Source organism: Numenius arquata, unplaced genomic scaffold (assembly GCF_964106895.1).
Source record: "Numenius arquata unplaced genomic scaffold, bNumArq3.hap1.1 HAP1_SCAFFOLD_992, whole genome shotgun sequence".
Lineage (NCBI taxonomy): Eukaryota > Metazoa > Chordata > Aves > Charadriiformes > Scolopacidae > Numenius > Numenius arquata.
The window spans coordinates 1-15,020 of NW_027414698.1; the positions used below are offsets into that span (position 1 = coordinate 1).

A 15,020-nucleotide genomic window follows, 5' to 3' on the forward strand; every position below is an offset into this window, starting at 1 on the left:
CCCCCATACTCCCCCCCCATAGCCCCCCCTACCCCCCAATTTCCACCCAGCCCCCCCCCCCCCCCCCCCCCCCCCCCCCCCAATGCCGTACCTGGCACGCCGGCCACGCCGCGCTGGAGGCCGGTGCCCCCCGCCCGCACCTTGTGGGCCCCCCCCTCGCCCAGGGGTCCCACGGTGAACTGGAAGGGGCTGCCGGGCACGTGCTGCCCCCGGTACTTGACGCTGACGGTGTGGGGGCCCATCTCCTGGGGCACGAAGCGCACGCTGTACACCCCCGCGCCCCCCGCCACCACCTCCGCCTCGAACCGCTGCCCCGAGGGGCTCAGCACCTGCGCCGACAGCTCCTGGGGGGACGCCTCGCCTGCGGGCACAGGGAGAAAAGGGGGGGGGGGGGAGGGAGGGAAGGGGGGAGAAGGGGGGGGAACGTCACCCACGGGGTACCCTACCCCCCTCCGTGGACGTGGAGAGGTGGTGATGGGGCGCCCTGGTACCCAGCACACACACACACAACACACACACACACACCCCCCCATCAGGATTGTAGCCGTGGCAACGGGGCGCCCCAGCACCCCAGCACCCCAATATCAGGGCACCAGGGCATCCCATCGCCCTGTAGCCATGGCAACGGGGCGCCCCAGTACCCAGCACCCCGACATCATGGCACCAGGGCATCCCATCGCCCTGTAGCCATGGCAACAGGGTGCCCCGGCACCCAGCACCCCAACATCATGGCACCCCGGTACCCAGCACCCCGACATCATGGCACCAGGGCATCCCATCGCCCTGTAGCCGTGGCAACGGGATGCCCCGACACCCAGCACCCCGACATCATGGCACCCCGGTACCCAGTACCCCGACATCAGGGTGTCCCAGCACCCCAATATCAGGGCACCAGGGCATCCCATCGCCCTGTAGCCATGGCAACGGGGTGCCCCGGCACCCAGCACCCCAACATCATGGCACCAGGGCATCCCATCGCCTTGTAGCCATGGCAACGGGGCGCCCCAGTACCCAGCACCCCGACATCATGGCACTCCGGTACCCAGCACCCCGACATCATGGCACCAGGGCATCCCATCGCCCTGTAGCCATGGCAACGGGGCGCCCCGGCACCCAGCACCCCAACATCATGGCACCCCGGTACCCAGTACCCCGACATCAGGGTGTCCCAGCACCCCAATATCAGGGCACCAGGGCATCCCATCGCCCTGTAGCCATGGCAACGGGGTGCCCCGGCACCCAGCACCCCAACATCATGGCACCCCGGTACCCAGCACCCCGACATCATGGCATTCCGGTACCCAGCACCCCAACATCATGGCACCAGGGCATCCCATCGCCCTGTAGCCATGGCAACGGGGTGCCCCGGCACCCAGCACCCCGACATCATGGCACCCCGGTACCCAGTACCCCGACATCAGGGTGTCTCAGCACCCCAATATCAGGGCACCAGGGCATCCCATTGCCCTGTAGCCATGGCAACGGGGTGCCCCGGCACCCAGCACCCCGACATCATGGCACTCCAGTACCCAGCACCCCCCCATTGGGGTGCCCCGGCACCCAGTACCCCGACATCAGGGCACCCCGGTACCCAGCACCCCTCCATTGGGGCGCCCCAGTACCCAGAACCCCCCATCGGGGTGCCCTGGCACCCAGTACCCCGACATCAGGGTGCCCCAGCACCCCAATATCATGGCACCAGGGCATCCCATCGCCCTGTAGCCATGGCAACGGGGCGCCCCAGTACCCAGCACCCCGACATCATGGCACACCGGTACCCAGCACCCCCCCATTGGGGTGTCCTGGCACCCAGCACCCCGACATCAGGGCACCAGGGCATCCCATCGCCCTGTAGCCATGGCAACGGGGTGCCCCGGCACCCACCCAGCACCCCAACACCAGGGCACCCCATCACCATGGCAACCTAGCATCCTGGCACCCTGGTACCCCAACACCCATCACCACGTACCCGTGGCACCCTGTTACCATGGCAACAGGGCACCCCGTCACCGGGGAACCCTGGCACCCCCTCACCATGTCACCCTGTCACCCTGTCACCCGGTCACCATGGAACCCCATCACCGCGACACCAGGACACCCTGTCACCGTGTCACCATAGCACCCCAGCACCCCATCACATGGTGTCACCCTGTCACCCGGTCACCACGGCACCCCATCACCGCGACACCAGGACACCCTGTCACCATGTCACCATGGCACTGTGTCACCCTGTCACCGTGACAGCCCATCACCATATCACCATGGCACCATGTCACCCTGTCACCTTGTCACCAGGGCACCCCGTCACCATGGCACAATGTCACCCTGTCACCTTGTCACCAGGGCACCATGTCACCCTGTCACCACAGCATCCCATCACCGTGACACCACGTCACCCTGGCACCATGTCACCGTGGCACCCCATCACCATGACACCAGGGCACCCTGTCACCAGGGTAACCCGTCACCCTGTCACCCGGTCACCATGGCACCGTATCACCCTGTCACCGTGACAGCCCATCACCGTATCACCGTGACACCCTGTCACCGTGACACCATGTCACCCTATCACTGTGTCACCATGGCACCCCATCACCGTGTCAACCTGTCACCGTGACACCGTGTCTCCCCGTCACCGTGTCACCGTGCCACCCCGGCCCCCACCGGGGAACACACACACACACACACACACACACACACACACACACACACACCCCCCACCCCCCCGAAACCCCCCGGGGTGCAGACCTCCCCGTTAGCGCGCACCCTCGTGCGAAGGACACGCGTGCGCTCACAAGCGCGTGCACACGTGCCCGTCCAAGCACCCGCCCGCACACACGTGTGAGTTTGCACACACCCGCTTGTGAGCGCTTGTGCAAAGGGCCGGTGTTGTGTCCGTCCCCCCCACCCCGCACCCCTGCACGTGTCCCCGTGCGAGGGGCACGTACACTCTTGTGAGCACAGCCGCCACGCGTGTGCAAAGGTGGCCTGGTGGCGCGGGAGGGGGGGTGTGGGCTCCTGGTGTGTTGGTGTGTGCCCGTGGCCCCTTGTGAGCACACACCCCCCGTGTGAGCACACGCTATTGTGCAAGCGTGCCCGCAGTGCTGTGGGGGCACACACAGCCCCGTGCGAGTGCACTCCCCTGTGCAAGTGGCCCCAGCCCCGGTGCGAGCACAGCCCTGGTGCGCTCACACTCCTCGTGCAAGTGCCCCCAGCCCTGGTGCTCTCACACCCTCCGTGCAAGTGCTCCCAGCCTTTGTGGAAGCACCATACTGATGACCCCAGCCCTGGTGTGCTCACGCTCCACATGCAAGTGCCCCCAGCCCTGGTGCAAGCACAGCCCTGGTGCCCCCAAGCCCTGGTGTGCTCACACTCCCCGTGCAAATACCCCCAAGCCCTGGTGCGCTCACAGTCCCCGTGCAAACACCCCCAAGCCCCGGTGCGCTCACAGTCCCCGTGCAAACGCCCCCAAAGCCCCCGTGCGCTCACACTCCCTGTGCAAACGCTCCCAAGCCCCGGTGCGCTCACAGTCCGCGTGCAAGTGCCCCCAGCCCTGGTGCAAGCACAGCCCTGGTGCCCCCAGCCCCGGTGCGCTCACGCTCCCCGTGCAAGTGCCCCCAGCCCTGGTGCGCTCACACTCCCCGTGCAAACACCCCCAAGACCCGGTGCATTCACGCTCCCCGTGCAAACACCCCCAAGCCCCGGTGCGCTCACACTCCCCGTGCAAACGCCCCCAGCCCTGGTGCAAGCACAGCCCTGGTGCCCCCATCCCTGGTGCACTCACACTCCCCGTGCAAACGCCCCCAGCCCTGGTGCGAGCACAGCCCCGGTGCCCCCAGCCCCGGTGCGCTCACGCTCCCCGTGCAAACGCCCCCAAGCCCCCGTGCGCTCCCGCTCCCGGCGGCGTCACCCACCCTCCTGCGTGCGGGCGAGGGGCCCGAAGGAGCCCAGCCCCTCTCTGGCCAGGAAGCCCCCGAAGACGTTGGGGAAGGGGTCTCCTCCGACCTGGGTGGACTCCTCCACCCGCACCTCCCGCGTGGTCTCGCCGCCCCGCGTCTTGCTGATCTCCGTGCGCTCCGTGCGGGTGTAGGTGTGGCTGCTCCGCGTGAAGCTGCGCGTCAGCCGCTCCTGCGCCGACACCATCTGGAACCAGTTCCCTACCACCACCGGCCCGCCGGGGGACAACGGAGAGCGGGGGGACACGGAGCCACACGACGGGGGAGACACAGAGAGAGCGGGGATGGGGGTGGGGGTGTGAGGGAGTGAACAGGGATGGACATGGATGGATGGATAGAGGGAGGGATGGATGGAGACATGGATGGAGGGATGGATGGAGGGATGGATGGATGGAGACAGGGATGGATGGAGGGATGGATGGAGGGATGGATGGAGGGAGGGATGGATGGAGGGATGGATGGATGGATGGATGGAGGGAGGGAGGGAGACACGGAGGGATGGATGGATGGAGACAGGGATGGATGGAGGGATGGATGGAGACATGGATGGATGGATGGAGGGATGGATGGAGGGATGGATGGAGACACGGAGGGATGGATGGAGGGATGGATGGATGGATGAATGGATGGATGGATGGAGGGATGGATGGAGACACGGATGGATGGATGGAAGGATGGATGGAGGGATGGATGGAGACATGGATGGATGGATGGAGGGATGGATGGAGACATGGATGGATGGATGGAGGGATGGATGGAGGGATGGATGGAGGGATGGATGGAGGGATGGAGGGATGGATGGAGGGATGGATGGAGACACGGATGGATGGATGGAGGGATGGATGGAGGGATGGATGGAGGGATGGAGGGATGGATGGAGGGATGGATGGAGACACGGATGGATGGATGGAGGGATGGATGGAGGGGTGGATGGAGGGATGGATGGATGGATAGAGGGATGGATGGAGACACGGATGGATGGATGGAGGGATGGATGGAGACAGGGATGGATGGAGGGATGGATGGAGACATGGATGGATGGATGGAGGGAGGGAGGGAGGGATGGAGACATGGAGGGATGGAGGGAGGGAGGGAGGGATGGAGACATGGAGGGATGGATGGAGGGAGGGAGGGAGGGATGGAGACATGGAGGGATGGAGGGAGGGAGGGAGGGATGGAGGGATGGATGGATGGACATGGATGGAGACGTGGATGGACATGGATGGATGGAGACACAGATGGATGGAGGGATGGATAGACACGGATGGATGGACATGGATGGATGGAGGGATGGATGGAGATGTGGAGGGATGGAGACGTGGATGGATGGATGGATGGAGACGTGGATGGATGGACATGGATGGATGGAGACACGGATGGATAGATGGATGGATGGATGGATGGATGGAGGGATGGAGAGATGGATGGACATGGATGATGGAGACGTGGATGGATGGAGGGATGGATGAAGACATGGATGGATGGAGGGAGGAATGGAGACATACATGGATGGCGACATGGATGGACATGGATGGATGGAGACGTGGATGGATGGAGACGTGGATGGATGGAGGGATGGATGGAGGGAGGGATGGAGGCGTGGATGTATGAAGACGTGGATGGACATGGATGGATGGAGACAGGGATGGATGGAAACGTGGATGGATGGAGGGAGGGATGGAGACGTGGATGGATGGAGGGATAGATGGAGGGAGGGATGGAGGGGTGGATGCAGGGATGGATGGAGGGATGGAGAGAGGGATGGATGGAGGGGTGGATGCAGGGGTGGATGGAGGGGTGGACAGACACGTGGGTGGATGGAGACACGGAAGTAGGGGTAGATGCAGGGTTGGATGGACACAGGGATGGATGCAGGGATGGGTGGACACAGGGATGAATGGATGCAGAGATTAAGGCAGGGATGGAGGGACATGGGGACGGACGTGGGGACGGACGTGGGGACGGGTGGACACGCGGATGACCACGAGGACAAGCAGACACGTGTGTGGTCAGATGGACACGCGGACGGAGTCAAGGCCGGCGGGGACGCAGGGACGGAGACGCGGACGGAGACGGGGACGGACGCACGAGGAGAGAAGGAAGAAGGAGGCAGAAATCAGAGCCGGAGCGGCCCGGACGCGACCCTGTCCTTGTCCCCAAGCCCCAGGGAGGAGGAGGAGGAGAAGAAGGAGGAGGAGGAAGAGGAGGAGGAAGGTCAGCCCCTACCTGGGATCTTGAGGTTGAGGTCGCAGGTGCTGCCGATGGTGGCGATGGAGGGGGCCTGGCGCGGGCGGGTGATGCTCTCCTTCATCCGTCCCTCACCCGTCACCTTCACCGTGAAGGGGCTCCCTGCAGGTGGCAGCCACCTCAGGGACACCGGCCACCACGAGGGGACCCCCCAGGTGCCACCCCACGTGTCCCCGTGTCACCCACCCCCACCCCCCCCCACTGTCCCTCTTCCCCACCTGGGACGTGTTTGTCGGCGAACTTGATGTTGATGATGTAGTTGCCGGGCTCGGTGGGGCAGTAGGTGACCTTGCAGGTGCCGTCCTCCACGTCCTCACAGTTGATGTCCACCTTGCTGGGACCCTCAATGGACAGGCCCAGCCCACCGTAGCCTGGGTGGCCGCAGGGGACATGCTCAGAGGTGTCCCACGGCTGCTGGCCCCATCACACCACGGCCACCATCCCATCCCATCCTGGCCATGACCATGCCATAGCCACGGTCTCCATGTCAACACCCTCTTAGCTATGGTCGCACCACGGCCATGGCCACCATCCTTTCCTGGTCACGGCCACACCACGGCCATGGCCATGGCCACCACCTCATCCTGTGCTGGCCACAGCCATGACACGGCCTCGGCCACCATCACATCTTGATCATGGCCGTGGCCACTACCTTATCCCAGCCATGGCCATGGCCACCACCTCATCCTACCTATGACCATGGCCACCATCCTATCCTAGCCGTGGCCATGGCCACCACCTCATGCCACCATGACCATGGCCACCATCCCATCCCATCCGTGATCACCATCCCATCCTGGCCATGGCTACCACCTCATCTCACCCATGACCATGGCCACCACGTCATCCCACCATGGCCATGGCCACCATGTCATCCCACCGTGATGGGGATCCCACCTCATCCCACCCATGACCACCCCATGGCAACAACCATCCCAAGGCCCCGTCCCCACTCACCGGCGCTGCGTGTGTCCACGATGAACTCGGCCACCTCGAAGGTGTGACCTTCCACCAGCCCCTTGCCCCACACCTTCACCCGGCTGGCGTCCCCGATCTCCGACTGGCCCACCAGGATCTTGAAGGGGCTGTTGGTGACGTGCTGCCCGCTCTTCTTCACGCTCACCACGTGCTCGCCCACCTCCTTGGGCGTGAAGGAGATACCTATGAGGGGGGGGACACACCACCGTTAGCCACCTCTATCAGCCCTGGCCACCACCAGCCCCTGGTCACCACCATCACCAGCCCCTGGTCACCTCCACCAGCCCTGGCCACCTCTACCAGCCTGTGACCACCACCACCAACCCCTGGCCACCTCGGCCAACCCTGGCCATCACCATCAGGCCCTGGCCACCACCACCAGCCCCTGGCCACCACCGTCAACTCCTGGCCACTTCCACCAGCCCTGGCCACCTACACCAATCCCTGGCCACCACCACCAGCTAACCTCTGGCCACTTCCATCAACCCCTGGCCACCACCACCAACCCCTGGCCACCACCAGCAGCTCCTGGCCACCTCTACCAACCCCTGGCCACCTCTACCAGCCCTGGTCACCATCACCAGCCCCTGGCCACCAGCAACGCGCCCTGGCTGTGGCCACCAAGCCCTGGGCACCCAATACCACGGGGGCCACCCGTCCTTGTGACCCCACAGCCCTGTTGTCCCATGTCCCCAAGTCCACCCTCAAGCCCACCACCCTTCTCCCCACGTCCCAGTTCTCCTGCGCCCACCTCCTCCTGGCCCCAGGTGGCCCCATGTCCCCTGTCCCTGTGTCCCCCACGCACCAATGTGGCGGTTGGGCAACCTCTTGAGCAGACAGGGCTCCTCGTTGCCCGAGGGCGCCCGGATGCTGGCCGTCAGCAGGCTCAGGTCCGTCTCCGTGATCTTCAGCGAGACGTCGGTGGAGGTGCCCACGTTGAGTTGGGACGTCCGCATGGAGTCATCCCCTATGGAGAGGCCATCAACGAGGCTTTGGCGTGGGGGACAGGATGGTAGCCCGAGGTGGGGTGGGGTGGGATGGATGGGGTCTCCAGGGATGGAGGTGGATGGGGTCTCCATGGCCATGGCCATGGTCACCAGGGTCAGGGATGGATGGGGTACCCATGGATGTGTGAATAGGCTCCTCAAGACCATGTGATAGGGTCTCCATGGCCACGTGGTGGGGTCCCCCATAGCTGTGTAACAGGGTCCCAAGGCCACACGAGGTCCCCAAGACCATGTGATAGGGTCTCCATGGCCAAGTGGTGAGGTCCCCCATAGCTGTGTAACAGGGTCCCAAGGCCACACGAGGTCCCCAAGGCCACATGATGGGATCCTAGTGGCCATGCAGGGGTCTCCAGGGCCATAACACGGTCTCCATGGACATAGGGGTTCCCGTGGAGGTCCCAAGGACCTTGGTGGGTCCCCATCTCACCGGTGATCTTGGCAGTGAAGGGGCTGCCCGGGATGTGCTTGTCATCGAAGCGGACGATGATGTTGTAGTCCCCGGGGGCGGTGGGGAGGTAGGACACGGTGCAGGTCCCATCCTTGTTGTCCTGGCAGGTGATCTCCGCCTTGGAAGGACCCTCCACCGCCAAGGAGAGCCCACCTGCGGGGCAGAAGGTGGGGCATCAGGGGGGCATTGAGGATCTCCAACCCCTCCTGGTGGCGTTGAGGGGTCTCCAAAGTCCTCCCAGATGCCCTGGTGACCCCCTTGGCCACCACTCACCCTCCCCGGCGTCCTTGGTGACGATGGTGAAGGTGCAAGGCTTGTTGACCATGCCATGGCTCAGGCCTGGCCCGTAGGCGCTCACGTGCCGGGGGTTGATGGCGTCCACGTAGAACTGGAGGGGACTCCCTGGAGACACGGTGGAAAGGGAGGACAATGGTCAGGGACCCCATGGGGACACCCTTCACCATGGTGGGCTCCTCAACCCATGGCTGCCCAACTCATGGTTTCTCAACCCATGGCTCCTCAACCCATGGCTGCCCAACCCATGGCTGCCCAACCCATGGCTGCCCAACCCATGGCTCCTAAACCCATGGCTGCCCAACTCATGGTTCCTCAACTCATGGCTGCCCAACCCATGGCTCCTCAACCCATGGTTGCCCAACCCATGGCTGCTCAACCCATGGGTGCCCAACTCATGGTTCCTCAACTCATGGGTACCCAACTCATGGTTCCTCTATCCATGGTTGCCCAGCCCATAGTTGCCCAACCCATGGGTGCCCTTCACCGTGGTTCCTCAATCTGTGGCTGCTCAACCCATGGTTACCCAACTCATGGGTCCCCAACACATAGTTCCTCAACCCATGGTTCCTCAACCCATGGTCGCCCAACCAGGGCGAGATGGCATCAGCCTTGCTCAGCCACCTCCCAGTGCCTCCCAGTAGCCCCCAGTGGTCTTACCAGGGATGTGGTTGCCATCGTAGCGGATGTCCATCTCATGGAGGCCCTTCTCAGTGGGGGCGTAACGCACCGTCACCGTCCCGTCCTTGTTGTCGGTGATGTTGGGTCGCGCCGTCTTCCCCGAGGGCATCCTCACCTCCCCTGGGGCCACCAGGCATCAGCCAGGCACCGATATGGGGCTGGCTCGCGCCCCACTGCACCCCACAGCGTGGTCCATCCCCTCCCACCGTCCCACCCCACCCCATACCTGTGATCTCACCCTTCTGCACAGTGAAGGGGATGACGAGGTTGAAGGGCCGGAGGTTCTCGGTGGTGGTGGGGGGCTCCTCGGTGGCCTGACGCCGTGGGGCAGGGAGGAGGGGTAAGAACCACGGCACCCCATCATGGGCTTCCAACCCCATGGTGACCACCATGGCCCCAACTCTCTGCCCCATGGTGCCCACCATGATCTTCCAGCTCCATGATGCCCACCCTGGCCCCAACTCTCTACCCCATGGTGCCCACCACGGTCTCTCAGATCCACACTGTCCACCATGGCCCCAAATCTCTGCCCCATGGCGTCCACCATGGCCCCAGACTTCTGTCCCATGGTGTCCATCATGGTCTCCCAACCCCACAGAGCCCACCATGGTCTCTCAACTCTATGGTGCCCACCACGGTCTATGGTGGGCACCACAGAGTTGGGCAACCCCATAGTGCCCACCATGACCCCAATGCTCTACCCCATGGACCCACCATGGTCTCCCAACCCCATGGACCCACCATGGTCTCCCAACCCCATGGTCTCCCAACCCCGTGGGGACTATCGTGGCTTCCCAACTCTATGATGCCCACCATGGTCTTCCACGGTCTCCCAACCCCATGGAGCCACCACGGTCTCCCAACCCCATGGTTCCCACCACAACCCCATCCTTCTGTCCCTTGAACCCACCACATCCTCCCAACCTCACCATTCCCACCACAACCTCCATCTCCACCTCCCCACCCCACAGATCCCCCCGTGGCCGAGACCCACCAGGACGTGGAAGGGGCTGTTGGGGACATGTTCTCCACCGAAGCGGATGGTGATGACGTATTTGCCGGGCTCGGGGGCGGTGTAGTAGATGTCGAAGGTGCCATCGTGGTTCTCCACCACATCCACGTCCAGCTCGGCCCCATCGGGGGTGGACACCTTGCAGGTCACCTTGCCCTGTCCGGCCGCCTTGGCGTCCACCGTGATGACCGTCTCTTCCCCGATCTGGATGGTGGGGCCCAAGCAGGCACCTGGGGGGAAGGTTGAGGTGATCTCATCATGGTCTCCCAACCCCATGGAGCCCACCATGGTGCCCACCATGGTCTCCCAACCCCAGAGCACCCACCATGAGCCCAACGCTCAACCCCACGGTGTCCATCACGGTCTCCCAACCCTGTGGAGCCCACCATGGTCTCCAAGCCCCATGGTGCACACCATTGTCTGCCAACCCCATGGAGCCCACCATGGTCTCCAAGCTCCATGGAGCCCACCATGGTGCCCACCACGGTCTCCCAACTCTATGGTCTCCCATGGTCTCCCAACCCCATGGAGCCCACCAGAGTCTCCCAACCTCATGGAACCCATTGTGGTCTCCCAACCCCATGGTGCCCACCATGGTCTCCAAGCCCCATAGAGCCCACCATGGTCTCCCAACCCCGTGGAGCCCACCAGAGTCTCCCAACCTCATGGTGTCCATCATGGTCTCCCAACCCCATGGAGACCTCATCATCGTGGTGACCCCCCCCCCCCCACAACCCAGCCCCACAAGTTGTCCCCCCCCCGGCCCCACTTACCCAGCCCGTGGCCCCCAATGGACACTGCAAAGAGAGACCAGGGACAAGCATATGAGAAGGGAGGGGGGACGGGGTCGGGGGGCAGCAGTGGGGCAGATGGGGTGGAGTGGGGGTGTTGGGGGGCGGCTGTGGGGCAGTCGGGTGGGGTGGGAGGTCTGGGGAGCAGCAGTGGGGTGGAATGGGAGTGCTGTGGGGCAGCAGTGGGGCAGGTGGGGTGGGAGTGCTGTGGGGAAGGTGGGATGGAGGTGGGGGGGGGGGCAGCAGTGGGGATGCCGTGGGGCAATGTGGGGCAGGGTGAGGAATCTATGGGGCAGTGAAGGGATGCCATGGGTCAGCGTGGGGAATCCGTGGGGCAGCGTGAGGATGCCATGGGGCGACAGGAGGCAGCACAGGGATGCTATGGGGCAGCATAGGGATACTGTGGGGCAGCAAGAGATGCCATGGGGCACTGTGGGGAATCCGTGGGTCAGTGTGGGGAAGCCATGGGGCAGTGTGGGGCAGTGTGGGGAATCTGTGGGGCAGCACAGGGATGCTGTGGGATGGCAGGGGGCAGCACAGGGATGCAGCGAGTCAGTGGGGGGAAGCTGTGGGTCAGTGTGGGGAGCTGTGGGGCAGTGGAGGAAGTTGTGGGTCAGTGGGGGGAAGCCGTGAGGCAGTGTGGGGCTGCCATGGGGCAGTGTGGGGCAGCCGTGGGTCAGTGTGGGGCAGCCGTGGGGCAGTGGGGGAAGCTGTGGGGCAGTGGGGAGAAGCTGTGGGTCAGCGGGGGGAAGCCGTGGGTCAGTGGGGGAAGCCGTGAGGCAGTGTGGGGCAGCCGTGGGGCAGCGGGGAGAAGCCGTGGGGCAGCGTGGGGAAGCCGTGGGGCCACGGCGAGTCAGTGTGGGGCAGCGAGGGGATGCCGTGGGGCAGCAGGAGGACTCAACAGGTCAGCAGGAGGAGGCCATAGCTCGGCAAGGGAAGCCGTGGCTCAGCGTGGGGCAGCCGTGGGGCAGCCGTGGGGCAGGACCCACCTGTGACGAGGCACTTGCTGGCGTCGCCGGTGGGGACGGCCAGGATGCGGAAGGGGGAGCGGGGAATCTCGTCCCCCCCGTACTTGATGGTGATGGTGTAACGCCCCGGCAGGTCGGGCACGTAGGACACCGTGTAGGTCCCGTCCCCGTTGTCCCGGATGGAGGCCTTCTTGGGCTGCCCCTCGGGGTCCTGGGGGGCAGCGTGTGGGGCTCAGCGACCCATAGCGGAGGTGGCCCGGGCAACTTATGGGGCTCAGAACCCCATAGCATGAGCTCAACGCCCCATTGAATGGGTGGAAGAACAACATATAGGGCTCAGCGCCCCATAGCATGGGTGGCCCGGGCAACTTATGGGGCTCAGAACCCCATAGCATGAGCTCAACGCCCCATTAAATGGGTGGAAGAGCAAGCTGTGGGGCTCAGCGCCCCATAGCGTGGGTGACCTGGCACCCTATGGGGCTCAGCGACCCATAGCGGAGGTGGCCCGGTCAACTTATGGGGCTCAGAACCCCATAGCATGAGCTCAACGCCCCATTAAATGGGTGGAAGAGCAACATATAGGGCTCAGCGCCCCATAGCGGGGGTAATGTGGCACCCTATGGGGCTCAGCGACCCATAGCAGAGGTGGCCCGGGCAACTTATGGGGCTCAGCGCCCCATAGCATGGGTGACCTGGCACCCTATGGGGCTCAGCGACCCAAGGATGGGTGGCCCGGGCAACTTATGGGGCTCGGAATCCCATGGCGTGGGTGGAAGAGCAACATATGGGTCTCAACACTCCATTGAATGGGTGGAAGAGCAAGCTGTGGGGCTCAGCGCCCCATAGCGGGGGTGACGTGGCACCCTATGGGGCTCAGCAACCCATAGCAGGGGTACCTGGGGACCGTGTGGGGCTCAGCGACCCATAGCGGAGGTGGCCCGGGCAACTTATGGGGCTCGGAACCCCATAGCATGAGCTCAACGCCCCATTAAATGGGTGGAAGAACAACATGTGGGGCTCAATATCCATTAAATGGGTGTAAGAGCAACATATAGGGCTCAGCGCCCCATAGCGGGGGTGACGTGGCACCCTATGGGGCTCAGTGCCCCATAGCGGAGGTGGCCCGGGCAACTTATGGGGCTCAGAACCCCATAGCATGAGCTCAACGTCCCATTAAATGGGTGGAAGAGCAAGCTGTGGAGCTCAGCGCCCCATAGCGGGGGTGCCTGGGGACCGTGTGGGGCTCAGCGCCCCATAGCGGAGGTGGCCCGGTCAACTTATGGGGCTCAGAACCCCATAGCATGGGTGGAAGAGCTCCATACGGGGCTTACCACCCCATTAAATGGGTGGAAGAGCAAGCTGTGGAGCTCAGCGCCCCATAGTGGGGGTACCTGGGGACCGTGTGGGGCTCAGCGCCCCATAGCGGAGGTGGCCCGGGCAACTTATGGGGCTCAGAACCCCATAGCATGGGTGGAAGAGCTCCATATGGGTCTCAACACTCCATTGAATGGGTGGAAGAGCAAGCTGTGGGGCTCAGCTCCCCATAGCGGGGGTACCTGGGGACCGTGTGGGGCTCAGCGCCCCATAGCGGAAGTGGCCCAGGCAACATATGGGGCTCAGAACCCCATAGCGTGGGTGGAAGAGCTCCATATGGGTCTCAACACTCCATTGAATGGGTGGAAGAGCAACATATAGGGCTCAGCGCCCCGTAGCGGGGGTGACGTGGCACCCTATGGGGCTCAGCGACCTATAGCAGGGGTACCTGGGGACCATGTGGGGCTCAGCGCCCCATAGCGGAAGTGGCCCAGGCAACATATGGGGCTCAGAACCCCATAGCATGGGTGGAAGAGCTCCATATGGGTCTCAACACTCCATTGAATGGGTGGAAGAGCAAGCTGTGGGGCTCAGCGCCCCATAGCGTGGGTGACCTGGCACCCTATGGGGCTCAGCGACCCATAGCATGGGTGGCCCGGGCAACTTATGGGGCTCAGAACCCCATAGCATGAGCTCAACGCCCCATTAAATGGGTGGAAGAGCAACATATAGGGCTCAGCGCCCCATAGCGGGGGTGATGTGGCACCCTATGGGGCTCAGCGACCCATAGCGGAGGTGGCCCGGGCAACTTATGGGGCTCAGAACCCCATAGCATGAGCTCAACGCCCCATTAAATGGGTGGAAGAGCAACATATAGGGCTCAGCGCCCCATAGCATGGGTGACCTGGAACCCTATGGGGCTCAGCGACCCATAGCATGGGTGGCCCGGGCAACTTATGGGGCTCAGCGCCCCATAGCATGGGTGACCTGGCACCCTATGGGGCTCAGCGACCCATAGCATGGGTGGCCCGGGCAACTTATGGGGCTCGGAATCCCATGGCGTGGGTGGAAGAGCAACATATGGGTCTCAACACTCCATTGAATGGGTGGAAGAGCAAGCTGTGGGGCTCAGCGCCCCATAGCGGGGGTGACGTGGCACCCTATGGGGCTCAGCAACCCATAGCAGGGGTACCTGGGGACCGTGTGGGGCTCAGCGCCCCATAGCGGAGGTGGCCCGGGCAACATATGGGGCTCAGAACCCCATAGCATGAGCTCAACGCCCCATTAAATGGGTGGAAGAGCAACATGTGGGGCTCAATATCCA

General features: G+C 63.9%; 1 protein-coding gene across 1 annotated transcript in view; it reads right to left on the reverse strand.

Annotated features, from left to right (window-relative positions):
• Window positions 1-91: 91 nt before the first annotated feature.
• The window catches only part of LOC141478167 (filamin-C-like), a gene marked incomplete at its 3' end in the record, with an annotated part of 41,812 nt that continues 26,883 nt past the window's right edge, over window positions 92-15,020 (reverse strand). The window contains 13 exon segments of the mRNA XM_074167286.1: window positions 92-361; window positions 3,915-4,157; window positions 6,183-6,305; window positions 6,422-6,574; window positions 7,161-7,364; window positions 7,987-8,148; window positions 8,616-8,789; window positions 8,910-9,038; window positions 9,591-9,731; window positions 9,838-9,925; window positions 10,606-10,853; window positions 11,397-11,420; window positions 12,404-12,593. Coding sequence (XP_074023387.1) covers window positions 92-361; window positions 3,915-4,157; window positions 6,183-6,305; window positions 6,422-6,574; window positions 7,161-7,364; window positions 7,987-8,148; window positions 8,616-8,789; window positions 8,910-9,038; window positions 9,591-9,731; window positions 9,838-9,925; window positions 10,606-10,853; window positions 11,397-11,420; window positions 12,404-12,593 — 2,149 coding nt within the window.